This window comes from Nilaparvata lugens, chromosome 7, assembly GCF_014356525.2.
Source record: "Nilaparvata lugens isolate BPH chromosome 7, ASM1435652v1, whole genome shotgun sequence".
Lineage (NCBI taxonomy): Eukaryota > Metazoa > Arthropoda > Insecta > Hemiptera > Delphacidae > Nilaparvata > Nilaparvata lugens.
The window spans coordinates 32,541,395-32,569,244 of NC_052510.1; the positions used below are offsets into that span (position 1 = coordinate 32,541,395).

Genomic DNA, 27,850 nt, shown 5'->3' on the forward strand with positions numbered 1-27,850 from the left:
GATAGGTGTGTTTAAATGAAGTAGAAATTGATTTAACTGAGTATTAGGAACGCCATTCATTATCATCATGTATCAGTTGAATCATGATTTGATTTTATGTATTGCTCTCTGCTCAATTGTCAAATAGTCTTGTTGATTTAGTTTGGAAATAAATCAAGTTTCTCAACAATGTTTGCTTTTGCAAGGAAATTTTTTATTGCAAATTCAATTCTCAGTAACAAGCATTCTAAATTATGTAAATAAAATAACAGTAATTGTTGATGAAACCAATATACGGTATGAACAGACGTTTTTTAGTCAATAATATCACAATATTGATTCCACCTTTGATTTATATCGTCCCAGTATATTGATTTGAAAACACTCAATAATTATTCTACTGTACAAACAATTAAGTGAATATGATTTGAAAATTTGTTTGAAGAATAGAATAAGAGCTGCTGCTTAGTGTTTTATGGAATAATTTTTAATGTTGTTTATCTGTTATGTACCAGAATTGAAAAATTGTGAGAATATAGACAATAATCATGAATCAAATTGAATCGATTTAATCATTTTGCTCCAACAAGAAAACTTGAAAATTTGATCACTATACTCCTTAGCCATACGAATATTATTATTTTACTATACTCCTAGAATAATGTGCTATTTAGTGCTTAAATAAATAGCGAATAGCTTTCAATTATTAATATTTTCAATCATAACTTGAGTTAATATAAAAAAAGAAAAAGACTGTGCTTTTTAAACACATCTTCAAAAATTTTATTTTCATCGAGAAAAGTGATGAACAGAATAATTTTCTGAAATTTCACTTGAAAAATGTTTTTTTTTTTTTTTTTTAATTTTCACCAGTATCTTTGTTTAGAATTTATTCAACATGCCTTTTGTTTTAATATCGTTAATTACACTATCAAAGGTATTCAAGTTATTATTTTCCAAGAATCTTTTTGAACCTGATACCTTCAAATTGGTAGGCCAATTGTTTTAGTTATTTATAAGATTAACCTCTTAGTAAGATTGAAAAAATTTTTCGTTTAGCTGGATTCCGTTTATTTTTACAGCTTACAGTTATTCACAAAAAAAAATTATTTTGAGTAGAAGTCTATGAATGTGTATTATAGAGAAATTTATAGCCTGTAATATATTTGTATAAATTGTTTTTGAAGCCTTTCAATGTTTGCTTATGCTCGTAATTGTAAAACATTGTATTGAATTATACGTAAAGAGAATCATAAATGATACTTTATGTGTGAATTTATTCACGAATAATAAAATCTTTAACAACTCCTTATGTAGTAGTACAATTTATTATTAATACTCTTAAATGTTATGAAGGATAATAATCTTGGAAAAAATGGAATCTATACAGAAGATTACATAAATTGCCATTGGATGAAATTAAATTTGTTTAGATTACTAACAATACTCTTTGAGTATTGTTAGTAACAATAGTGTTAGCAACAATAGTAACAATACTCTTTGAGTATTGACACCAATGTTAATCAAATACTGACATTGTAATGTGGACTTCATTATAATGTAAATACTCAAAGATTATTAAAGTCCACATTACAATGTCAGTATTTGATTAACATTGGTGTTGTTATCCTTTTCTATTATTCGACAAAGCAGATAGCGCTATCCTTTCTAGCTTTGCGACGTAGCCAGTTCGTTCTTCAACAATGTAGATTAACTACATATAAATTAACTAACAAAATATCTTATCTCAATTATGAAAATTTATAATTCAATCATCGAAAAATACATTTTCTTGACGAATAAAATATAATTTATTATTTTTAACAAGAATAACAGTGAATATTACATGAGATAGAATGGGATCAGCTATTCTCTATAGAAGGCAGTGGCAAGGCAAAGAATCGGCAACGCTCTGCTATCTTTCTCCACTGCCATTATAACGTGGATCTCACTATGGACGATCATCTTCATAGCAAGCATATTTTCTTATCGAAAAGCCAATTTAGCAAAAGGAATTTAGCAGTACTTATTATTTAATACTGCTTATTTAGCAAATTGGTCGAGTGATCAATGACAAAGGAACGCTCCCGGAAAACATGTATCATAGACTCTTGTGACAAAACACTATGTGAATGTGAGAGTGCAAGAAAGGAGAACAGTGGCAAGCCCAAGGTATTCGTATTAGGATCGGATCGAGCAAATAGAACGGAGAAGAGGAAAGACTGTTCCAGAAATGAAGAGAATGGCGGTAGATAGGGAATCATAGAAGAAATGGACTGAGGCTACCCCAACGCTGTAATGGCGCACTGGGGAGAGACAAAGAAGAAGAAGAAGAGTTCCGGGAGAAAAATAATATTTTTTTAGTTATTAGAAATGGAAAATTTTTAATGTATTCTTTCAAAAAGATTCCCCTCAAAAATAATTTACATACCGCGGATTGGTCAGTTTCATATTATTTACATTATCACTGGTGGGTGCAGTAATGCCTATTGGTGCAGTAATGCTTGTTTCTTCTATAAAAGAACTACATTTACAAGTATTACTGTCAAATCGTCTATTACTATTGAATATTCAAGAATTCTTTATTAAAAATATCAATGTATATTATTTGAAATGTTTTCAAGCCAACGATTGAGCTCTAATAAAAAAAAATCAATTCGATGTAGTATCGGTAAAGTACTTTTTCCCAATTTCACTAAATCTAGAGTCAGCTCTCAAATCGGAGGCGATTTTATTCATCTGATCAGGAGTCACTTTCCTTAATAAATTCAAACACTGCACTATTGAAGAAATTCTGTTCTCATAGTTTTCATTGTTGGCACACGAATTTTCGTCGTTGAGATCATGAAGTGCTTTGAGAAGGATCACTATCAACTGGGGAAAATGTTTATGCGTCCGCTTCCACGTTTCTCTCATAAATACATGCATCGCCTGAAAATTAAGATGAACGGAATTAACCTACAAGTAATAAAACATCTAAATCAAGCTAGTTGAGTTCTAATAAAAAGTATATAATAATGATCTAGAAAATATTTCATATCTCTAATAATCACTGAACTTATTATTATTATGATTACTATCCATGAGAGTTATTGACTTCTGGGCCTAATCGGGCTTGCTGAAATCTATCAAGGATATTTTATGCTGGAATGTTCCCTTTATCTATTCTCTGGATCGACAATAATTTTAATTACGCTTTTCGAAAGATGTCAAGATGTATTTTTCTCCGATTACGCCCAGAAGTCAATAACTTGCATGGATAGTAAGAATAATAATAATTTCTCTGAATGCCAATGACTTGCGTTCAGAGGAGTTTATTTACAAATACGGGTAAACCCTATCTCAATGAGGGCATGGAACGGTCAAGGGAGAACAATATAATTGCAAGACCCTTTGGCAGTCACATATTTAGCACATTTCTGATCCTTGTGCAATAAAGCGTTAGCCCCCATCCATTTATATAATGACTCTATAACACACTTGGAATTTCACCTGGGATTTCTATTTCTGTGGTCGCATCGACGTTATAATGATCAACTATCAGTCTATTCTCTTTAGCTCTTGGTGCAACATGGAGTTCATGCAAATTTTATCAAGATGCGAAAAAAATCTAAACCGTGAAGGCATGTCAATTTTTATCGATGTACAATCTAATTGCGAAGTAAAGTATATGCCTGACGTGTGGTGAAAACCAAACCATGCAATCAAAATAATGATGTGTTGTCTATAAATATCAATCAGTGTAAACAGAGTTGTAGCAATCAATGTGAGATCCAGTTTCATTTTGCTCATCGACCTATTGTGACTATTAACATGGGTTGACAGTTATTAATTTCCATTCTACCGGCGTTAAAGGAGGGGTATTGTTCTCCCGCGACCGTTTCATGCCCCCATTGAGATAGGTTCCACCCACAAATACATATTCATAATTAAAATACAAATATAAAAAAGCTTGCTGATAATATGTAAAAGTCCTAATTATGATAGCCCAGTCAATAAAGACATTGATGCGCAACAAATTAGGGGAAAGCTGAATTTGTTCAGGGTGTTAGTATAAATAGTACATAGCCTAGAACCGAAGAGTCCCCCATCGTTGCACCGCTTCGATGGTGCCCCCCCATAGACTGTGTTGCCCCCCCCAGACCACGAACTTCAATGGTTTCTTAAAACAAGTATATCTCGGCTTCAAATCTAGATATCAACCTGACTTTCATTTAATCTTTTCAAGGCTGAATAAATAGATCTTCAATATAATTGTTGAATAACATTTCATCGTTTATCTATTGTTCACAAAGTTATTCCCACACAAAGCCAGGAAATTTTCACCTCATAATTTCATATTTCGTCAAATAAAAATTTACGCTTCCCTTTTTTGAGAAAAATGTTTCGTATAAAAGTTATAGCTCATTCTATGACCTTTAAAATAATGTATCATGAATCAAACTTTTTTGATGTCCCAACTTATAATCTTAATTGTCCAGTTAATCTGCATAATATACGTTTTTCGAGCTAGAATCCCATTTGAGTAATACAACCAACCAAAAAGCAGGTGTCTTCGGGGAAAACTATTATTATATGTGATTTTTCTGCTCTAAATGCCCGGAAGCTCGGAAACCCTTGGTGATAGAGAATTGAATTTAGTCTCAAATTGTGGACCAGGATTTTTCCTTTAGCGTGTGTTAATCAAACTATGAATAAATCGTTTTGAAATTAGGTAAGTTTGAAGAAGCCGAAGATTTCAAGAAAATATATCCACTCTCCAGAGTTCAAGCCATTTTTCAATGAGCCCTGTAGTCTCAACTTTGTCTTCATTCACTCCGTTTGATTGAAAAATGGCTTGAACTCTGGAGAGAAGATATATTTCTTGAAATCTTCGGCCTTTAAACTTGAGAATATCACGATTCGATATACATTCCATACTACAGACAGAAAAATATACAAACATACTTCAGACTTACAAACATACATACATACTGCATACTACATAATTCGATTGCGAAACGTGAATAAACACTCACAAATTGTGTAACTTTGGATTAGATAAAACTGTGACCCAATTTTAAAATAGATTATTCATTTACTGACCTTGAAACAGTGCTCTTGCTCTTTATGATACACTGAATATTCCTCGAAAACGTTTATAATACGCTCAGACCATCGAACGCAAGCACAGCCCATTGATGTGAGAAAAATAGAAAAGCATTGGATGTGTGCTGCCCTCAAATCCAGCTTCTGCTCCATTGCCATTGCAGACAACCAAGCTCCCATTATATCGTCATACTGTGTCCACTGTCAACATATTCCACAGCAATCATTTTCCAAGTCAAGGTGAGAGTAATAAATTAATGTCTAAAACATGATAACCAATTAATAAAACCTGGTTCAAATCAAATTGAATGATGGATTCAAATTTGGACCCTGATAGATCTTCAAGTTTGAGCTGAAAAGTCTCCTACCTGATAAATCAACCACAGATTTCCCCAGTTGAAAAAATGTAATTTTAGTTCTGAGCTAATACATTTGCATTTGAATTGAAAATCTCAAGTAAACAATGGAAATAAGAAGATTATAATTAATGTTCATTGTATCACCTCGAAATATTGTATTTCATTGTCATGAAAATATGTTAATTCTTCGTGGCAAGCAGCATAATTTGGTCCAGTGACTTTCCCCTTTCTTTACAATCTCTCTTTGAGCAAACCTAGTCTTCCAAAACTGAAGAACTAATATAGACTAGTATAAATTAAATTGTTTAAATAGGATACAGCCAGAAATTTAGAGATAATAAATCGCTACCTTCATTTTTGCAACATTATCCAGCCTTTTCTCTAGTACAGCACAGATGCATGAAATTACTGGTTCAACGGTTGAAGATTCAAAATTGTAGATCATTGGATGGAGCATGCGGTATATTGAGTCATCACTGCAGTACGAGTCAAATTCTGACTTGCTCTGGAAACACAAGTAAGTAAATAAACAAAGTTGAATCTTCAAAATAATTCCAATGAAAGGTATTGTTCCTTATCAACATACAATAAATTATTCATAAAATTAAGTAGACCAAGCTTTATTTGAATCTTCAGTTAATCAATTAAAACTACTTTTGTTTTTAGTGAATAATTAATACCAACTAAGTTTCTTTTCTGGAATTTTCAGTAGTGTAGATTTTTTTAAGTAGAATTTTACGGTGTGCGTGGTACTCCATTCATACCTGTATAATGTACTAATTGGGCTACAATCGAATCCAACCACAATCCTCACCAACCTACCCCGAAACCCCTTCATCAAAATATTTACTATGGACCTCTATACAAGCTTTCAGTTGCAAATATCAAGTGTAATATTGATCTTGAAAACGCACATTTTACATGAATGAGCGCATTGAATCTTTAATTTTAACATTCAGCTAAAACAAATATTATTTGTTCCTTAGAATCAAAAGAGAATTGCATTTTTTCACTCCCTACCAGTTTTTTAATGAACCATAATGTAATTTAATGAACTTGGTTAAAGATAACCTGATACATGTTTTTCAAATTATTTTAATAAATCCTCCTACTATCAGATAGTCCGGGCGCAAATGTCATGAATAAGGCACTCCGTGGTCATTTTTTAGTAACAGCCGTGGAAGAAGTCTCAATTTGTTCGTTAGGTCTAGTTTAATAAGGATTGTGATGATGATAAGTCGAAATCACAGGCAAACACCTCGGAAACAAGATGGCCGCCAAAATTGTCAGGGTTTTGCTATATCGCTTGTATTTCAATAACCGTTCAAGATATTTAACCGTTTTTTAGACAAGAATATTTTTTAAATCTTCCTCTACAATTTATGTTCTATAAAGTTTCTCTCTAAAACGCATATTTTTTTTAGTTATAGCCTTCAAAAGCCCAAAAATAAGTTTTTTCTAAATTTGTTCAAATTTAAATCCATTATAAATTTTTTTGTGCAAGAGATACAGTGAAATTTTGAATCTATGGAATTTAGAGCGTTTTTTCAACTTTAAAACGATATATCTTTATGCGCTGTACGTCAAAAAATGAGTTCTCCAGCGCCCTCCAAAGAAAACCCTGCATGATTCTGGTGCGTTTTTCCATACGCATGAGGTAACAGGCTAGAACTATAAAATCGATTTTTTCATGACTACTTTCAAGATAGAGATTTGCAAATGGTCTCAATCTCTTCCTTACAACAAGACGAATAAGAATATTGATGATGGAAACAACGAAAATATTCGACATCATTGGAAAATACAAGATGGCGGTCATTATTAAAATAAATTTTTATGTTGTTTCTTATTCAGTTATTGTGAGAGATACCGGATTGGGTTTACCACCAAAGTGTTTAGAACTAACCAAACAGAGATGTTCGAGAGAGTCATCTCATTTCGACCACTCTTTCCATTATTTATCCAACTCCAAAAACTTGAAACATCCTTTTTTCGGGGACAATATTTCACTTTCATTCTGTATATGTATTGGCAGTAGACAAACAAACTCTAGTATTATTGGCACAGTGTTGTGGAATATTTCCAAAGCTTCAAAATGACATCTGGTTGAAGGCTGTAAGTCCATATCTCACGACTGGAGCGTCATCGGAAAAAGAGTAAAAAATACTATTTGCAGCGTAAAACACGCTTTTTCCACCAAATGCCAATCCCAACAATTAGAAAACCATGTAACTCATGACTCCTTGAAGGTACAGACTTGGGAATGGTATCAATCTCTTTATAATGATGTAAATGAAAGAGATTATCCATGATGACAACCTCAAAAATCTATGTCATCTTGAAAAAACAAGATGGCGGCAAAAATATGTTGATTTCCAAGAAATCGTCTGTAATTCTAATAATGTCGAGGATATCGGATAAATTCAGCCATCTGGAAGCTCCAAAATAATCATACTACGATATCTGAAAGATTTATCCAATTCCACATCATTGTTTGGTTAATTCTAAACACTTTGGTGGTAAACCCAATCCGATATCTCTCACAATAACTGAATAAGAAGCAATATACAAATTTATTTTAATAATGACCGCCATCTTGTATTTTCTAATGATGTCGAATATTTTCGTTGTTTCCATCATCAATATTCTTATTCGTCTTGTTGTAAGGAAGAGATTGAGACCATTTGCAAATCTCTATATTAAAGTAGCCATGAAAAAATCGATTTTATAGTTCTAGCCTGTTACCTCATGCGTATGGAAAAACGCACCAGAATCATGCAGGGTTTTCTTTGGAGGGCGCTGGAGAACTCATTTTTTGACGTACAGCGCATAAAGATATATCGTTTTAAAGTTGAAAAAACGCTCTAAATTCCATAGATTCAAAATTTCACTGTATCTCTTGCACAAAAAAAGTTATAATGGATTTAAATTTGAACAAATTTAGAAAAAACGTATTTTTGGGCTTTTGAAGGCTATAACTAAAAAATATGTGTTCGGACGTTATGAATGCTTCCCTTTCTTGTCTGGCGTTGTGTGGTGGAGGGGGCAATTATACGGTGATGCGCAAAGCACAATTGTGGCCAGTTGCCGTTTGCCAGCCAACCGAACAGCTCACTTCTCGTAATGTCGATTTTTTGCAAAGTGATTTATTGATTTATTGTGATTTATTACAAGTGTCGTCTCGTCTCGTATCGTGATCTGGACCCGGGATCCTGGAAGCAAGGAGGATTTGGACATGAAGGTAGGCCTATGTTATTGTGCACTTAGCCATTTCAATTGTTCAACTTGCCACCCGACGCCAGACAACCCAAAAGTTCTCGATGTAATTAATGATACAGTCCACAAACCAGATTGCTGTTTGAGCCAGCCTCTGTCGAATAAACATTGGTCCAACCGTCCGGAATTGCTTTGTTCATCGAATTTGAATAGGACTTAAGTTTGAAATATCGTCTAATAGGTTTGTCGTTTTTTATGCCTATTTTATTCTTGGTTTGTTCTGTGTATATGGCTTGTTTTTGTCGTCGTAGATGAATATACGCTTTAATTGTGGTAATCTTAAGAAATTTGGGCTCAATTTAAGTTGGAAATTGAGTAGAACAAGTAATATTTTCGTAAATAATTGTGTCGTAGTATTATTGCGTAAGATTGTTGCATTGGCGCCACAACGCTGGACTGGCAAGTTCGTGTCGATAAGTAGAGAAAGACTTATACGTCGTCTAGCTGTAACAGTAACTGGAACTGTTACTTTTTTCAAAGGATACTTGCAGTTATTTGCATTGATTATTGTCGTTACTTCGTTATTAATAGCAGATATTGTTTGTTCCAATGAGTATCGATACGGTATTATTAGCCTTGCAACCGATCATTTCTACCGAACATAGTTGAAATGCTGGTTTGGCTTGTATGATTAGATAAGCCAGCCATTGTTCGTTCCATTGTGTCGCCTGCTCTCGTGTTTTCCCTCTTATTCTTGTTTGGTTCTTTGTCTCACTCTCTCGAGCGCTCACTGTTATCGCCTCACTATGGGTGTTATAGAAGATTTGACATTTCAAAGAGATGCATTAATTCGTAAAATAAAACGGATTAATGAAATTGCCGAAGCTGTCGAAAAAGATCCGAAAAATAAAAAAATGAAGAATTTATTGAAAGTTATGGGTGAGCATATCGATCACCACCAGGTGGAGTTCAATGACATAATAGATAAGATGCAGAGCTACTATAACAAACAAAATCCTCGATTGGAAACAAGTGACCTTGAAAATTTGATGAGCCAGTTTGATGACACTTTTTTCAATGTCAAGGCTATTCTCGAAAGCTTACCATCCACTCAAACAAATTTGAATATTAGTTCTTCCAATGTAGCTTCTTCACCTACAACTGGAAATATCTCGCCAGTTGCCCTACCTAAGCTTCCTTTAATGACTTTTGACGGCGATTTGAAAATTTGGAGTCAATTTAAAGATTTATTCGAAGCCACGGTTCATAATAATGGTCAAATTGCTGACATACAAAAACATATGTATCTTCGGTCTGTACTGAGAGGCGATGCACTGTCAGTCATTTCTGTAGTCCCATTGACAAGTGGTCATTATGCTGAGGCATGGAAATTATTATTGAATCGCTACAATGACTCTTACAATCTGACTGACGCATACTTGCAAGCAATTTTTGATATGCCAGCAGTTAATAAGCAACCAGACTCGCTACAAAAATTCATCACTCATTTAGCTGAGTATATTGCAGCACTAAAACCAATTGGTCATGCAGTTAATGACTGGTCGATTCCGTTATTATTTGTCTTACGTAAAAAACTTACTGAAGAATTGAGAGAGAAGTGGCAGAGACTGCTAAGAAATGGAACAGTATCCGATTTGAAAAACTTCCAAATATTTTTGAATGATGAAGCTGTTATTTTAGAGGCCACTAAATCCACTGATTTATTGGGATCATCTACATCGTCAGAAGCCTCCTCACGTAAGCAGTTTGGGAAATCGAAACCAACTATGGGAAATTACAAGGCTTCAGCTATGATTGTTAAATCGAAATCGGGCGAGCTGAAATGTATTGAATGTAATAATTCTCATGAACTGGAAAATTGTGAAGTGTTCTTGAATCTCAAACCATCTGATAGATTAAAACGTGTAAAAGAATGGAAACTATGTATCGGCTGTTTATTGGCAGGGCACTTTATTAGAGATTGTAGAAGAAGGAAGCCGTGCAGTCACTGTAATTCGCGTCATCATTCGCTCCTCCATTTAGAGCCGAGACAGCCGCCTGTTGAAAACACCAACACATTGGCCGGTAATAAACAAATGAGCAGGGTAGACGTGCACGACGTCGCTGATCAAAGCCATCAGACATTTGTTACTGACTCAGCGAAGAAAGTATTTTCGAACGTAAATAGTTCCTTAGTATTGTTACCAACTGTTAAATTGGGAGTTCGAGGTAATCAAGGCAATTATCATAAGGTCAAAGTATTATTAGATAGTGCAAGCACCGAGTCATTCATTACAAGGCGATGCATGAAAAAACTGGGTTTAGTGGTACAGAAAACACATAGTTTGCCAATCTATGGATTATCTGATACTAAACTGGAAGTGACAGATGAAATTACTAACTGTGAATTTGAAATACCGAACTCCCCTTCATTAAAAATTACCGTGTCGGGAGTCAACAAAATAGCAGCTACAAATCAGATAAAAAATGCGTACTGGGCACATATTGAAGGACTGGAGCTAGCAGATTCTGAATTTTTCCTCTCAGAGGAGGTTGATATTTTATTGGGTGCTGAATACTTCCCCTTCATTCTGACTGGAAGAAAGGTGATTGGTCCAGCGGGTACACCATCTGCCCTAGAAACAGTATGGGGCTACTGCCTGATGGGTAAGGTATCAGAGGAGAGTTCTACTATCTCAAATAATCTGTGCATGTATTCCAATGCTAATTCAGAAGAGTTGGTGAAGCGATTTTGGGTCGTAGAAGAGCCACCTAGGACAAAAAAATTATTGGAAAGTGAAATGGCTTGTGAGGAGATATACAAATCAACTGTTTGTCGTTTGAATACTGGTAGATACATTGTAGAATTACCATCCAAGGAAACAAATACGAGGGAGATATCGGGATATCTTGAAGTTAAAACTAATGTCGGAGAAAATGTTACCATGATTCGAGAAGAAGAATTGGGAGATAATTTAGAAGAAATTCCAGGTAAACAAGGTATAGCCTTCAACAGTTATTTACCGATCAACATTAATTTAGGGAAAGAGTTAAAAGTGATCCATAGTCCACATGGAATCAAATCAATGGGAAGACCCATACTGAAAAAGGAAATTGGAGAAGATGTTTTTGGAAGGGAGAAACGAAGTTTGGAAGAGTTAGATGATGATAGACAGGATAATGTTGAAATAAAATGGACAAAATCCGAAAAGGGAGAAGAAATGAAAGAGTATATTTATTTATTTATTTATTTATTTGAGATACATATGAGAGCACAAGGATAATATCCCATAATTGCTCTCTTAACACATAATACAAGTGAAACAATTTAAAAATGAATATTTAATACAAATATTGAAAGAAATGAAAAGTTTATGAAATTTTTACGAAAAGTCTTTCTGAAAAATATACATAACAGAAAATTTAAACACAATTTTAGATAGCAGAAAAAATAAACACAGCAAATAATAAAATGAAAATATGAAAATGAAATGAAATGAAAAAAAAGTCTCTATGATTAAACAGAAGTCATTCTAGGAAGAGAGAGAAAAAAATAGTAACAAGAGGAAATAATTAAACACACAACTTAAGGAGTAGTAAAAAGCAAAGAGATCACTGTCACAGAAGACTTTCTCCAATCAAACTCCAACCATCAACGAGGGATTGACCTCAGCAACCCACTCCTCACCTCTCTCTCTGACCCAGCAAGCTGAACATTCAAACTCAATTTGTTCATCAATCTCTGCACTCTTATGAAAGGTGAGAAAAAATGGTGCACCGTTCTGCACCTTGGAGCCGCAAACAAGTTAGCATTCCGCCTATTGAATGCTGGAACACTGATATTCAGCATTGCAAGCAAGGTAGGAGAATTTACAGCACCATCCAACAATGCCCAAACAAACAAGACAGATGTTTTATCTCGACGCTGACGTAGAGACTCCAATAGGAAAAGATCCCTCAATTGCTGAGTCGGGAACCCCAGGGGACACGACCCACCAAACCTTCTGAAGTATAAGAACCTCATCAGCTTGTTCTGTACCCTTTCAATGACCCGAATGTTTTGGTCTGTGTGAGGACTCCAAACCATGGATCCATACTCCAAAGTGCTTCTTACCAAGGCATAATAGACACTCAGTATTGCCACAACATTGCTGAAGTCAGCTGCATTTCTCAGGACAAACCCCAGTAATCTGTTAGCCTTGGAAGACACAAATTCAATGTGAGAGGAGAAAGTAAGTGAACTATCAAATATGATTCCCAGGTCCTTGCAAGTGTTGACTCTGTTAAGAACCGCTCCACCAATCCTGTATGTGTAAGCAGAAGGACATCGTTTTCTAGAGTAGGTGATACACTTACATTTAGAAACATTAATTTCCAAGCTATTAGCATGACACCATGCAACTATGCGATCAATATCCAACTGTAATTGACAGCTATCATCCTGGCTACCAACCTCTCGGAATATCTTCATGTCATCAGCAAAAATCAGACACTTAGATGACAACTGAAGTGGAAGTTCATTGATTACCAGCAAGAAAAGGAGCGGTCCTAAGTTACTTCCCTGAGGAACCCCAGAGGTGCTGTAGTAATGGGGGGAATCCATCCCCTTGACAGTCACTATATTTGGCCTGTAGAGTAAATATGATCTGAACAAATTGACCAGAGAATCACTGAAGCCAAGACTAGAGAGGCGATACAGCAACACACTATGGCTTACTCGATCGAATGCCTTTGCAAAGTCGGTATAAACCACATCAACCTCTCCACCTGAGTCCAACACACTCGAAACAAACATTGTAAATTCGAGAAGATTAGTCAGCACAGACCTACCCCTTAAAAAACCATGTTGACAGTCAGAAATCATAGGAGTTACATGCCAAAACATCTTATTATATAGTATCTTTTCAAATATCTTAGAAAATACAGAAAGTAAACAGATTGGACGATAATTCTCTATTAGATTCCTTTTCCCAGATTTGAAAATAGGGATAATCTTGGAGATTTTCCATTCACTGGGGAAAACACCCTTACAAAGAGATAAATCAAGCAGATACTTGAGGGGGGCCACCAAGAGCTCGCTGCAACCCTTGATAATGAAAGCTGGTATACCATCAGGACCCGGAGCTACTCTCGGCTTGAGGCTCTTGATTGCTTGACGTATGTCATCCTCAGATACTGAAGAAATATTCAGAGCACTATTGGAGCCCTCACCATAAAGTCCATTGTCCTCATCCATCTTGTAACAAGCCGTAATTGGGGTATAGACAGACTTGAAAAACTTTGCAAAACCAGAAGGAATTTCCGAGCCAGTAAACTCTTCATCTTTGAAAAGCATGGTCTCACAAAAGTCTCCCGAGCCTCGCTTATTATTAATAAATTTCCAGAATTCTTTGGAATCGTGACTGACATTGGACTGGACTCTATCAACATAACTCTTATAAGCTGTTGAAATTAAAATTTTCAGTTCTCTACGCAAGGCGACATATTGATTGTTATGGAAACTGGAGTAATTCTTCTTTCGAGCGCACCTATTCTTTCTTTTGAGCTTTTGAATAATCTCTGCAGTAAACCATGAGGGGTATTTGGATGTTTCATTTGTTAGTGTCTTCCTAGGTATAGTGGCCTCAAAACACCTGAATATCTCACCATAGAAAAAGTTGACAGCATCATCAACATTGCTCAGCAGATACAAACCACTCCAATCTACATCTCGCAACATCACATAAAGTGATAAATAGTCAGCCCTTCTGAAATCAAAAATAGAACGCGTTCCGGATTGCAAACGTGGCTCCCTAGGAGAATCAATAATCAGTTCCATGCACAAAGCAGGATGGTGATCTCGATCCTCAGGTACCAAGGGCACAGGGTCATGGGCGACCTCCACAACGGGCAGGCTACATAGAATCAGATCGAGAGTACGATTGTTGGCATTTTGAACACAATTGAAAAGATGCAAGTTATAAAAACTAGAGAGTTCACCAAGTCTTCTAGCGGCCACCGAACCTGACCTGAGCTCAAAATTGTTATCAGAGATCTCAGGTAAGTTGAAGTCACCCACAATAAACAACCTCTCTTTAACTGAATGACATTGACTTTCCAGGCAATCACAATAGATGTCATAATCATTAGCATTTGCAGAAATGTAGAAATACACAAGGTTAAGATAGACAGGGCCCTCCTGCGACATAACTCTAATCATTAAGCTCTCAAATCTCCCATCAGTGAGCAATAAGTTGATACCAACACACTCATCAGACTGGATATTTTTCCGAACCGCTATAATAAGACCACCACCCCGACAAGAATCACCATTTTCACGATCTCTTCTATAAACAACATATCTTCGATCAAAGAGTTCACTGCTGGAGAAGCCAGAGTTAAGCCACGTTTCAGTCAACAATATCACATCATAATTCGATGCAGCTATTGACCTCGAAAAGATGTGAGTCTTTGTCCTCAGACCTCTAACGTTCTGGTAATAGACAGTTAAACCATTCATCGTAGACCGTGACATGACTGAAGCTAATTGTTGCTAAGAGAAGTAGGCCACCACTTTCAAACAAAGACGAAAATACAAACAACAAAAAGAAAAAAAAAGAAAGAATGAAAAGTAAGACTATTCACTACAAAAATACTTGAAAAATGAAAAACAATGACTATCGTATAATAAAGAAACAGTGTAAAATAAAAAAATATATATAAGAAATAAACTCATAATAGTTAACCTAAACCAGCCGCGATCAGGAAACAATAAGTCAATTGATAAGGTTAATTTGAACCATATAAATATAATACCCACATTCAGAGAGTGTAAATCCCATTCACACCTCACACATCACTCAACAATCAACTTGCATTAACAATCATCATAAACATCATAATCATTATCATCAACGTAACTGTAGAGCTACAACGTAAACAAAAACGTTTCAGCTGACAGAAAAATACACTATCAACCAACTCGAAACGGACAGTACCTATCGAGAATGGTTTATCAAAGTACCACCATCGATCCAAGCAACAAAGGCAGTAAAACCAGCTATGGATAGCATTGCGATACCAAGCCGAGATCTGTGAACTTGCCCCACTGCCTTATCACAAGAACAGATAAGCACAATCTCTAGATCGACGTGCACTTCAACTAATCTACAGTGATTGGCAATGAAAGCCAGTTTTCACAGAACAGCTGACCCGAGATGACATCAACAATACAACTATGACTATATACTATCACAACATAACAAAGAATGATGTTAATGAGAAGGAATGAGAAAAGAAAAATGAGTGAATGAAAAGAGGAAAAAACAAATCAAAAACTATACAAGGTAGGTAAGCAAAGTCCAATAAGTATTAGAATAGTAGGTACTCATAAGTCAATTATCATGATAAGGTTTCACTTTATTCATTTCGCCCTAGTCCACTCACTGATAAGTTCTGCAGATCATCCTCTGAGTTGATAACAATAGCTCTGTCCCCCTCCCTGAATCTAATCCTCACTCTCCCCACAAAATCCGTCCAAACAAATTTGTAACCTGCATCATGTTGGAATTGTTTAACTTTCGCGAACAACTTACTCCTCTTCGCCGTCAGTGATTTGTTTATGAAAATAGGAGCCGCCCCACCAGTAAAACCGATATGATTAGTGTTTAAATCACGCTTCTTCTTTCTTCTTAACAGTAGATCCTCTGCATCAGTGCGACGAACAAACTTGACAATAATTCCGGAAGTAGGTCGATTGTTTCTCTTCTTCAGCCTATGGCATGCATCAATCGAATGCTTAGATATGTCCATGCCCACCGATTTGCATACATCAAGCACAATTTTCGATACATTCTCCCCCTGAGTAGTTGGGACTCCATAGATTTCCACATTATTCCTCCTGGAATACTGCTGTAGTTCATCCATTTCCAGCTCGACATTATCCAGTTTTTTACGTAGGCATTTGTTTTCTTCAGAGAGCCTATCAATAGCCGTTTGTTGTTCTTTGATAAGCTCGGCCTGTCTAGTTAGCGCCTCATAACACTCATCAATCTTCGTAGTGCAAGCAAGAATAGAAACTGATAAATCCTGTTGCATTTTCATATTAGACTGCTCAATGAATGTTTTAAGATCCGCTATAGAAGAGTTCAAGTTTTCCACGGTAACAAATGAGCCGACTGCACTATTGGCCACTGGAACTGTCCCTCTCACTGGCGTCGAATCAGAACACGCCCGCTGAATACGGTAATTTGCCTCACAGTGAGCACAGGTCCAATTACTACTAGACAATTGTTCCAACTCAGTATCACCCAAATTCACACATTTGCCGTGAAAAAAGTTTTTACAGCGCGAACAGTCTATTTTATCTTTAGCATTTCTGTTCACCGACTGATTGCAAATATTACACTGACTCATTGCAGAAACGTACGCCTGACTCAACACAAAAACTAACTCTTAATATTATTTAAAAAAAAAAGTGATGGGTGAAGCTATACTTGAGTAAAATTATAGAATAAATTATAACCGTTCATTCACAAAATACGGCTGGATGGGTTAACAGAATACTTAGCAAGACATAGAATCAAACAAGCTTGGCAGAACAAGAAAGTAGTTAGATAAGAGAGCACAACGTTAAATCAACCGTTCACAGCAGCTTCAGAGCTGATACTGAACAACTCTAACAACTTTTTTTAAGTTGTTATACTCTAACAACTATGTCGTATGGTGTATCATCATCGCCATTTCTTGCCATTTGTACTACGCATCAGTGTATTGAAGTTCAAAAAGTGCTTTCAAAATTTATAAACATAGATTATATTGCAGCTTGGACTTATTCAACTGTGGCAGTGAGTTGGATTCGGTCTTCACCTTTTCGTTGGGCTAGGTTTGTGGCAAATCGTGTAAGTCAAGTACAGGAACACCTGTCTACAGAGCAATTCAGATATGTGTCAACCGAATGTAATCCAGCTGATTGTGCTAGTCGAGGACTATTTCTCAATGAATTAATTGGTAATTCTCTGTGGTGGAATGGGTCTGATTGGTTAGACAAACCACTGGAGTGTTGGCCACACCAAACCCACGGTAATGATGATGAAAATTCCATACAGATTGAATTGGAAGCAAGAAAAATGACACTAGCAACACAGAGTAAAGACTCAGAGGAATCAATTCAATCGGTGAAATTGAGAAATCGATGGAGTTTACTCAAAAGAATTGTATCCTCATTCTGGAAACGTTGGCAATTGGAGTATGTATCTAGTTTGCAAACCCGAACAAAATGGTACAGAAAACATAGTAATGTTAACATTGGACGTATGGCTCTCTTAAAGGAAAGTAACCTACTCCCTCTTCACTGGAGACTTGGTCGAACAACGAAGATATTCCTTGAACAGGATGGAATTGTGAGAGTGGTGGAGGTACAGACTGCAAAAGGAAGTCTCACCAGTCTGTCAATAGGGTATGTCTCCTCCCTATTGATGAAGATTAGGCCTTATTGAAGGGAACTTCAATAAGTTTTAGTGGTTAGTTTTTTTGTTTCTCGTTTTATGTATGGGAAAGGTTCCCAAGGTGCTTTGTTTCTTGTTTTTATTCTATATTAGTTGTATATAGTCATTTATTTCTCGTCCCATCCTCTCCTTTCCGTGGGCCTCCTACTCCTTTTTTTAAGTCTCCTCAAGGGCCCCTGAGGAGTGAAGATATTTTCCTTTTTTTCCTAGTCTCCCTAGTAGGGTTCGTTATAGGTGGTTTTTTGTTTTTTTGTTATTGGAAGTTTTTCCAAGGTGGGCGGAATGTTCGGACGTTATGAATGCTTCCCTTTCTTGTCTGGCGTTGTGTGGTGGAGGGGGCAATTATACGGTGATGCGCAAAGCACAATTGTGGCCAGTTGCCGTTTGCCAGCCAACCGAACAGCTCACTTCTCGTAATGTCGATTTTTTGCAAAGTGATTTATTGATTTATTGTGATTTATTACAAGTGTCGTCTCGTCTCGTATCGTGATCTGGACCCGGGATCCTGGAAGCAAGGAGGATTTGGACATGAAGGTAGGCTCATGTTATTGTGCACTTAGCCATTTTAATTGTTCAACTTGCCACCCGACGCCAGACAACCCAAAAGTTCTCGATGTAATTAATGATACAGTCCACAAACCAGATTGCTGTTTGAGCCAGCCTCTGTCGAATAAACAATATGCGTTTTAGAGAAAAACTTTATAGAACATAAATTGTAGAGGAAGATTTAAAAAAAATTCTTGTCTAAAAAACGGTTTAATATCTTGAACGGTTATTGAATTATAAGCGATATAGCAAAACCCTGACAATTTTGGCGGCCATCTTGTTTCCGAGGTGTTTGCCTGTGATTTCGACTTATCATCACGATCCTTATTATGCTAGACCTAACGTAGAAATTGAGACATCTTCCACGGCTGTTACTAAAAAATGAGCACCTGAGTGAATACCTGAGGTATTCAGTTCTTATGTATGTTATTTCTGTGCCTCGTGTTATGATTATGGACCCCAGTGTTAGTAGCCACTCCCCCTTATACTTATGTACATAGAGAAGCAGGCTCATTACATAGACGGACGGCAGAGTCAACATTTTAAGCTTTTTGAAAAGAGGCCTACAATGAGATGGTTTTCATCCATTATTTCTCTAACTGCCCTTTTCTGAAGCCTAAAAATCTCAATGGACCTACTGCAATTATCCCATACAACGATGCCATAAGACAATAATGAGAATATCTTAACATAATAAACATTTAACAAAACATCAACATCAACAGCTCCACGCAATCTTATCAACATATAAAGGCCTTTAGATAGTTTCTTACTTAGAGACTACATGTGCGAGAACAAATTTAGTCTGTTATATATACCTGGGAACTTTAGTGATTCAATACTGCTTGGTAACCTATTATTTTAACTAAAACTAATATCACAGATTTTGTCTATATTTAGTGTAAGATGATTTGCTGAGCACCAATCAGTCAAAATATTAATTTGTACTATTTACAAGTAGATGATCCAACTCTAATTTGGTATAGCTTTCATTTTTAAACCCAGGTCATCCGCAAACAAGAAACCCTCTCTGGTAACACAATCAAAATTTGAAGGTAAGTCATGAACTATGAATAATAGTGGTCCTAGTATGGATCCCTGAGGAACACCATACAATACATCATTGCCACTGGAGAGAAATCCAGATTGATACACGAACTGAGTCCTCCCCTTTAAGTAAGATTTAATCACTCTAACAAACTGAATTTCCAAACCATAATATTCCAATTTTCTTAATAACAGATCATGGTGGACTATTTCGAGCGCACGACTTATATCAAATGATCTGAAAGTAACAAGAAACCTACTCTCAAGATACATTAAAACTTGATTTGTTAATTTCTGTACAGCCTTACTTGTGCTACACTGCTTTCTGAAGCCAAACTGCTTATCTGAGAATAATTTATTATTTTCAAAATACTCAGAGTTGCTCCTGCATTATCATCTCAAAAATTTAGATAATATAGGCACTATTGATGTTGATCTAAAGTTTGACCGATCATCAGATAGGCTAATACTTCGCAGAGATTTTCAATAAAAGAGAATTTAAGCCATAAATATCTAGACATTTACTATTACTTAACTTATGAATCATTGGATAGACATTCTCCACAGTGATAGACTTGAAGGAAAAATTACTATTTGGCTTCTCAACCCTCTCCAAATAATCAGAAGAGATCAGGTTACTCTTTGGAATCCTACTATTTCCTTCCTTTGGAGTCAAACGTTTCCTCCAATAACCTTCCGTTGAATGGATTGAAAGAACAATATTAATTTGATATATAAGCAATATGAACAATATAATGATATATGAGCAAAAATACTTACTATACTTCTCACAATTCGATCTAGGCATTTCAAACCTACAAGTCTGTTAGAAGCTAGATAATCGTCCAATATTATTAGGGCGGTGGGCATCAATAAATATAAATTCCTTCCAATTGCAAGTTTCTGGAACATATATAATTCCAAATTAGTTATATATAATTTTAAATTGAATACCAAGTACAAGAAAATTATGAAAACAGCAAAAATATTTATCTTACAAGAATAATTTCACAGTCTAGGGGATCCTATTAGTCCAGTCACTATATACATTGGTGCATGCAATTTATATTGTAGTTCTGATTTTTTAATATATAATTTGGGTACATGAGAGAAGTCCAGAACAAATTTCTTCATGCAAAATTTCCTTGTGCTAGATACAGAGTGGTCCAAAAACCTTGTATTTTCGGCTCGTTTTCCAGTTTTCAGCTATTTCTGCCAAATCTCATAACGGACAGAAAAATTTGCTCTCGCCTTTTTTCTAGATTATGAAATTCTAAATAAAATGGGATCATTCGGAACTCTCTATCTCCAATGAATACTGAGTTATGATTTTTCAAAAATGAGTGAAATTTGAAGAAAAAAAAAATTTTGATCAGTTTTAGTTTTTGATCAACAATATCTTCCGATTGTTACCATTTAGATGTATAATTCAAAATCCCTCTGGGCGTATTATTGTGCTCTACAATCTGAGATCAGGTAGAGCGCTCTATCTCATATAGATTTCCAGGTACACCTGACAACAATGCTCCCTGTATTGTGAAAAACACCCAATTTTCAGCTTCAACCATCATCACCAACTACATAGTCTTCACATTGATATTTCGCACAATGACATAAGTTCATAAGATTATGTTCTATGAGAATCACCCGTTAGATGCACTTCATTTCAGTATTTCCTAGTGGAGAGGCGCGCTTAAGGACACCTCAAGGATCAAAATTTCAAACACATAACTTTTGACACAATGCTCAGATTTCATCGTACTACACTTCATTCTTCTCGGCTCGTCAAGGCGGTCCAAAATCATGCACCATAAGTCAAATTCGCCAGTGATAGCAGCGTTATCAGCTGATAGATCTGGGTGACGGGCTGAGATGCTAGGTGCTACCGTCAGGTGCATGGGTGCATCTCTTCGACCAACCCCATCCATATCGAAGGGATGTTCCAGGTTCTAGCTGCAGGCGAAGATAATGATGTCAACCGAAGATGAGAGTATCAGAGTGTCAAGTGTTAAGAGTGAGAGAGCAAGTGTGAATAAAGAATAATGATAGTGAATTCGTCTTTTTTAGGGGAGGGGGTAATGTAATAGTGTGAATATTAAGTGGGTATTATTGTAGTTGTTTTTGTGTATCTTAAATTATTTTTCAGGTTTTTGAACTGAAATGAACTTTGATTCTAACTGTATGTTGAACCCTGCGTTTTTAGTGTGAGAATTGACTCTGTCTTGTTTGAATTTGCTAACTTGTTGCTTAGTTGTCAAAATTAAAGCAATTTTAGTGCATTTTTCAAATACAGTTTCAATTTCATGTCGAAAAAGCCACTATATTTGAAAATTGTATGAGCATTGACCTTTTTGCAGCTTTGGCTTTTCCACTGGAAGTTATGCTCAACGCTCGTGGAGGGGGAATAATTTTCAGTGAAAAGGCCTCAGTTGGTATTGAGACGCGAGCGAAAAATCATGTAACGGTGCGCGAGCCTCGGTCCTCTGAATGGGTCTGTTGCCCATCCAGAGGGACAAATTGAAAACTTTTTCATTATCAGTACTTTTGTTGTAATTTGTATAGTAATCTAAAATTGATAGAATCCGTAGATGTAAAATCAAGAGGTTAATTGTGTGCGTGAATTTAAGTAGAGTGTAGTGAGTTTCATAACGTCTGAGTTCATTGAGTTTTGGATTGAGTGGTCTCAAAAGTAAAATTTGAAATTTTTGAAATGGTGAGTGCCAAACTGTTGTTTTTATTTAACTCGAAATTCAGTACATAGAATGACCGAGGCCCGAATTTAGTTGCAGCAAGTTAGCAGGTTCCCAAAATGTATAGATTAAAAATTGAGTATGTCTTCTTGACCTGAATCAACTTTGTTTTGTTTGAAAATTTGACATGTTACCTGACTTTTATTAATTCGTTCTATATATTTAGAGTTCAATAAACCTGAAGTTGAATTTTATTAGTATTTTTCATTGAAGTTTCTGACTCGTAGTTGCTAGTTGCTAAAATAGGTGACAATTAGTTAATGATGATAATCTGTGCATTTGAATGAACGAATCCACTAAAAGCTCCCAACCAATCAAGGATTCAAATACCGGTAGATGATTAATTGATAGCAGTAAACTTTAGCAAATATTATAGAAAAGAAGAAACAACCCCCCTCCGTTTACACAGTTGTGAATGATGTTATGTATTAACCAGCTGAAATCATGTGTCAGCGCATGAAGGTCTGTCTGTGTGATAGCTTACAAATAGCCTCAGCTGATGTTATGAATAAATGAATGGAAAAACTTTTGTAATTGATCAGTGCTTCTTCGTAAAAATTATAAATAAAAAATAAAAATAAAATAGAATTGTGCAATGAGTTCTCCAGCTGACCAAATGATAAATCACAACAAAATTTCTTTCTTATGCACTTTCAATGTTATTAGTTACATCCTGAAAAAGGACGATGGAGTGACAATGTTGTTTTCCAACGAACTTGACCTGTAAAAAGTTTTGAAGAATACGTGTTCAAAATTTTAGGCTGATTTACCAATTCTTTCTAAAGTTATTGTAGAACATACAAACAGACGGACGACTTTGGCCTTCAGTAAGTCAAAAGTGAGAACTCACTGACGCTCTTTCAATTAACTTTGAGGTAAATCTGAAGAACGCTTTTCACATTGTACGTAACTGAATTTGCTCAAACTTAGAAAAATTTTGAAAGACATGAAATTAATCCAAACATACCTCTAAATTGTTAACTATCCAAACATAAGATGTGACAGCAGCAGGGAAGAATTTCCAGTTATCCTTTAATAGCTTCGGTCGCAGAAATGTAAAAATTATTGGTAACAATTGATGTTGCTCATTGCTTATCAAGTCTTTAGCATTCTCACAAGAGTAATATTTACAAATAAAGTCAATAATAGTCGAAGATGACTTAAATGATTCATTAGATGACCATTTATTGTCTTCATTGATATGCTCCAAACATAAAACCATGACCGAACATAATGCTTGTTGTTTCTCTTTCTTAAATTTTCTTGCACTATTAAATCCATTTGGAATGAAATGATTCTCACAGAACGTGAGAAGGGTTGAAAGTGAAGTTTCAGCCTTTTGCCTGGATTCTGCAACATCAGACTCTTTCAATGAAGTGTCCAAACTTGTTTGTATCCTATTCAAACAAGCTTCTCTACTAATTAATGAGAGTTTTTCATACAGTTCAACACTTTCTTCTTCACCTCCAATGGTAGGTGGTTGCTCTTCATTCATTTTATAATAATTGTTCATGAATTATCTGAAAAAGATTAAAATCATTTAAAACACATGTTTAGCTTATGCCAATAGAACCGTTTTATTTCCAATACTTAATCATTGCTAGTTTGTGTCTCCAACTGGTTGAAGCTTCCAAATAAGAAAAATTAAACAAAATTATATTCATCTTATAAATTGAAGATTCCAGTAAACATAGTAACCAGATAGAAGACTAGAGATAACATTTGTTTGCTAGTGAGCAATGCTATTGAATCAAATGTCAGTCTTTAGATTTGTTTTTTAAATTCAAGGTGGGATTTAATAGCTGCGGGTTGTAGAAAATCGTACTAGGCGACATTTTGGCAGCGGCGTTTTTCGGCATGGTCGTTTTCTAGATTTGATGCGATTTATGAGCAGTGGGTGTTGGTATGCCAGTTCATCTCAATACGAACGTTGGTGCAATGTTTATTCATGGAAGAGTTGGCTGATGAGTTCTATATAATTACTAATAAAACGTAAATTTAGCTTGCGGCAAAAAACAAGTGATTTATTTACTACTCATGAGAGGAACGGTGTATACAGATAACTAGTTTCCAATCATTTGTTAAACGAAGACTTGAAATTCAAAGCAAATTCTTGGTTTATGTATAAGCATTTTCATATGCTAGGGTGTGATCACATTGAATGCGTATACTATATGGGCAATGCATGACCAAAGACGCAGATGGAAAACAAACTATGAAAAGAGCAATCACACTGAACACATGCAGTCACTGATTGTGTTCAGTTCAGTGTGAGTAGCTACATGCACATCACAATGTCTTTTTGTAAGGCTCTTTCCACATTTTGTTTTTATTTAATCCTAATTCACAAATTAGTCCTGATATAACATATTCTATTTTTTTGTTTAATAATTATTATGTACTTAATAATTGTTAGCTTATAATTTTCATCTGGTTGAGCTGTGTGATCTTGTTATATTTTTGCGTATAATTTGCAAATATTGTGAATTGGAATGAATAAAATTTGAATTTGTTTTTCAGCTTATGCATGATCTGACGTGAACTTGAACATACAGTATACGCATGTGATCACACCCTTAATATATTGTCTCCCCGACTGCAGAGTGTGTGATGGACTGCTCTCGAAGCAGTGGCCTGAATTAATGCATTGCACTGCTACGTACAGTCCCAGCCCACAGCTAGGATAACACCAGCCCTGCATGTTGTGCCGATGCTGAAGTAACTGTAGCCAAAAAAACGCAGCGTTTGTCTAGTGTAGTCAAATCAGCTCTCCGTGGGAGTTGCTGGTCTCCTATCGGGCGCCTCCCCAGGTGGCGGATTGGGGAATGCCTCCTAGATATAGGGGGAGGGGGTATCGGAGAAATCAAATATCAGACACTTAGCAAACACAACTTGCAGTGGTAAAAAACTAGAATTATGATAAAATCGATTTTTTTCATGACTACTCCTAGATAAAGACTTGCAAATGGTCTCAATCTCTTCATTACAACAAGCTGATGAAAAATATTGATACGATGGAAACAACTAAAATATTCGACATGATTGAAAAATTCAAGATGGCGGCCAAAATTTGTAGAAGTTTTTTATATCAATTGCTACTCAGTTATAATGAGATATATCGGATCGATTCTACTACCAAAGTTTTTATAATACTGTAATTACCCAAACTATAATATTTGAGAGATTCATCTCATTTTAAGTACGCTTTTCATGATAAATATAACTTCTAAAACTTCAAACATAAATTTTTGGGGGACAAAATTTCACTTTCCATCCGGTAAATGTATTTGCAATGGACATTAACAATGCAGTGGACTATATCATCAATATTCTTATTCAGCTTATTGTAACAAAGAGTTAGTCTTTATCATGATTAGTGATAAATATATTTTCGATATGAAAAAATCGATTTCATAGTTCTAGTTTGTTACCTCATGCGTTTGGAAAATGCACCAGATGACATGCAACGTTTTCTTTGGAGGTGGCTGGAGAACACAGCGCGTGAAGACATATCATACGAAGCTAATAAAACTATCTAAATTTCATAGCTTTGAAATTTTTCTGTACCTTTCGCACAAAAAAGTTATAATAGGAAGAAATTAGAGAAAGTGAAGAGAAAATGTTTGTTTGGAGTTTGGGAGGTTATAACTAATAAAATATACGTTTTAGAGGGAATAAAGAAAATTGTAGATGAACGTTTTCTAAATATTTTCGTGCAAAAAACGGCGAAATGTCTTGAACGGTCATCAAGATACAAGCAATATAACAAATCCATGAAACTTTTGGCGGCCAAAATCTTGATTTTTAGGTGTTTGCCTGAGATTTCGAATGATTATCATTGCGTTTGTCATTATTCTAGTCCTAAGGAAGAAATCAAAACATCTTCCACGGATGTTACCCAAAAAATGACCACGGGAGTAGATTTGCGCCCGTACTACACAAGAGGAGCAACGAGGTAAGAGGTTTGGAACTCTGGTGAGAGAAGAGAATGGAACTGATGAGCCCTTCTTTGCTGAAGGCAATAGCTACAATGAAAAATAATAAAGCTTCGAGAGAGGATGGAATACTAAGTGAGGTGATCAAGAATGTAGGAGAAAGATTGAAAAGAGATATCTATGAGTTTATTTTGATGGTCTGGAGAGAGGAAAGAATGTCAGATAAATGGATCACAAATATAATCTGCCCAATTATAAAAACTGAGATAAAATAGTCTGTAATAACTATTGCTATTATGAACAGATCATCTGCTATCCACATATCTGCCACAATCCATTCACGATAGTACTTCCATGTGATGAAATGATTGTCAAATGCTTATGGAGGGAATATATAATAGTAGAAGAAAAAGGAAGACCAAGAAAAAGATGGACAGATGATGTAAAGCAGGATTTGAGAGCGCTTGGAGTTTGCAACTGGAAAAGACAAGCAGAGGATTGGAAGTGACGGAGAGGCTTTGTGAGGGATGCCAAGTATTGTAATGGCATTTTAACGTTGAGGAGTAGGTAACTGAGTAAGTCTAACTAGATAGACTTGAAAAAAAAGATTGAAAAGAAATATCTATGAGTTTATTTTGATGGTCTGGAGGAGTAGGTAAGTAAGTCTAACTAGTTCAAAATAGAGGCTCAACAAAATGGCAACATGAGCGGTACCTTGCAGAAATGTGGAAGCTTCATTTTCAACATGTAAAACGCCTACCGCCAAATAGTGTCGGAAAGTTGTTATTTGGGCGTCATATTGAAAAATGTTGGTGCTTTTTCCAGTTTTCCCAAAATATCTTGCGAATTATCAATCAGATATATTTTGCGGACGGTTAATAGATTTCAAGTCTGTAGCTTTTGTAAATCGGAAGAAATATCGTTTATAGCAACCATTTTTTAATGTTAGCTGGATAATAGCCAAGACTATTCTGGAATGCAATAGATAGCGGAAAGTTTCTTTAGAATTAACTAATTCAAGCTCAATGTTGAAAATAGCTTATCACAGTGGATACGGTATCTCAAGAGCTTTAATTAATATTTTCTTATAAAACAAGACCAATCCAGGAATTCCTGGAATGCCTTTACTAATAGATATTAGGAATTATTATAATATAAAAATAAACTAATGATTTAGGATAATCTCTGTTTATTCAGACTCTCTTGAGCCTTGAAGTAGCTTACTCAAGTTGTCAAACGTTGTTGTCTTTTTTAGATATAGAGAAGTAGATGAATTCCTACTACTCACTTTTGATTATGAATTGAAAAATCTTTTTGATTTATTAACACTAACTTTTTTCACACATGATACTTTATATTTTTTATTTCATACTATGACAAGAATCGACCAGATCTGACTGTGACTAATAAACATAACCTAAAATTTATCTTCAAGTATCAAGCTA

General features: G+C 35.5%; 1 protein-coding gene across 3 annotated transcripts; it reads right to left on the bottom strand.

Annotated features, from left to right (window-relative positions):
• Positions 1-171: 171 nt before the first annotated feature.
• LOC111048560 (TELO2-interacting protein 2) lies at positions 172-27,850 on the bottom strand. Of its 3 annotated transcripts, none has more exons than XM_022334474.2 (6): positions 27,694-27,850; positions 23,438-23,990; positions 20,501-20,623; positions 5,776-5,931; positions 5,065-5,268; positions 172-2,910 (listed from the first exon to the last, which is right to left on the bottom strand). In XM_022334474.2, exons 2-6 carry the CDS (start codon positions 23,981-23,983, stop codon positions 2,632-2,634), a joined length of 1,308 nt encoding a protein of 435 aa, XP_022190166.2. In that variant the 5' UTR covers positions 23,984-23,990; positions 27,694-27,850; the 3' UTR covers positions 172-2,631. The 3 variants fall into 3 exon arrangements, with proteins under 3 accessions (XP_022190166.2, XP_022190167.2, XP_039288504.1); XM_022334475.2 differs by having other exon boundaries at positions 1,919-2,910; positions 27,630-27,808; XM_039432570.1 differs by lacking the exon at positions 23,438-23,990 and having other exon boundaries at positions 1,919-2,910; positions 27,694-27,832.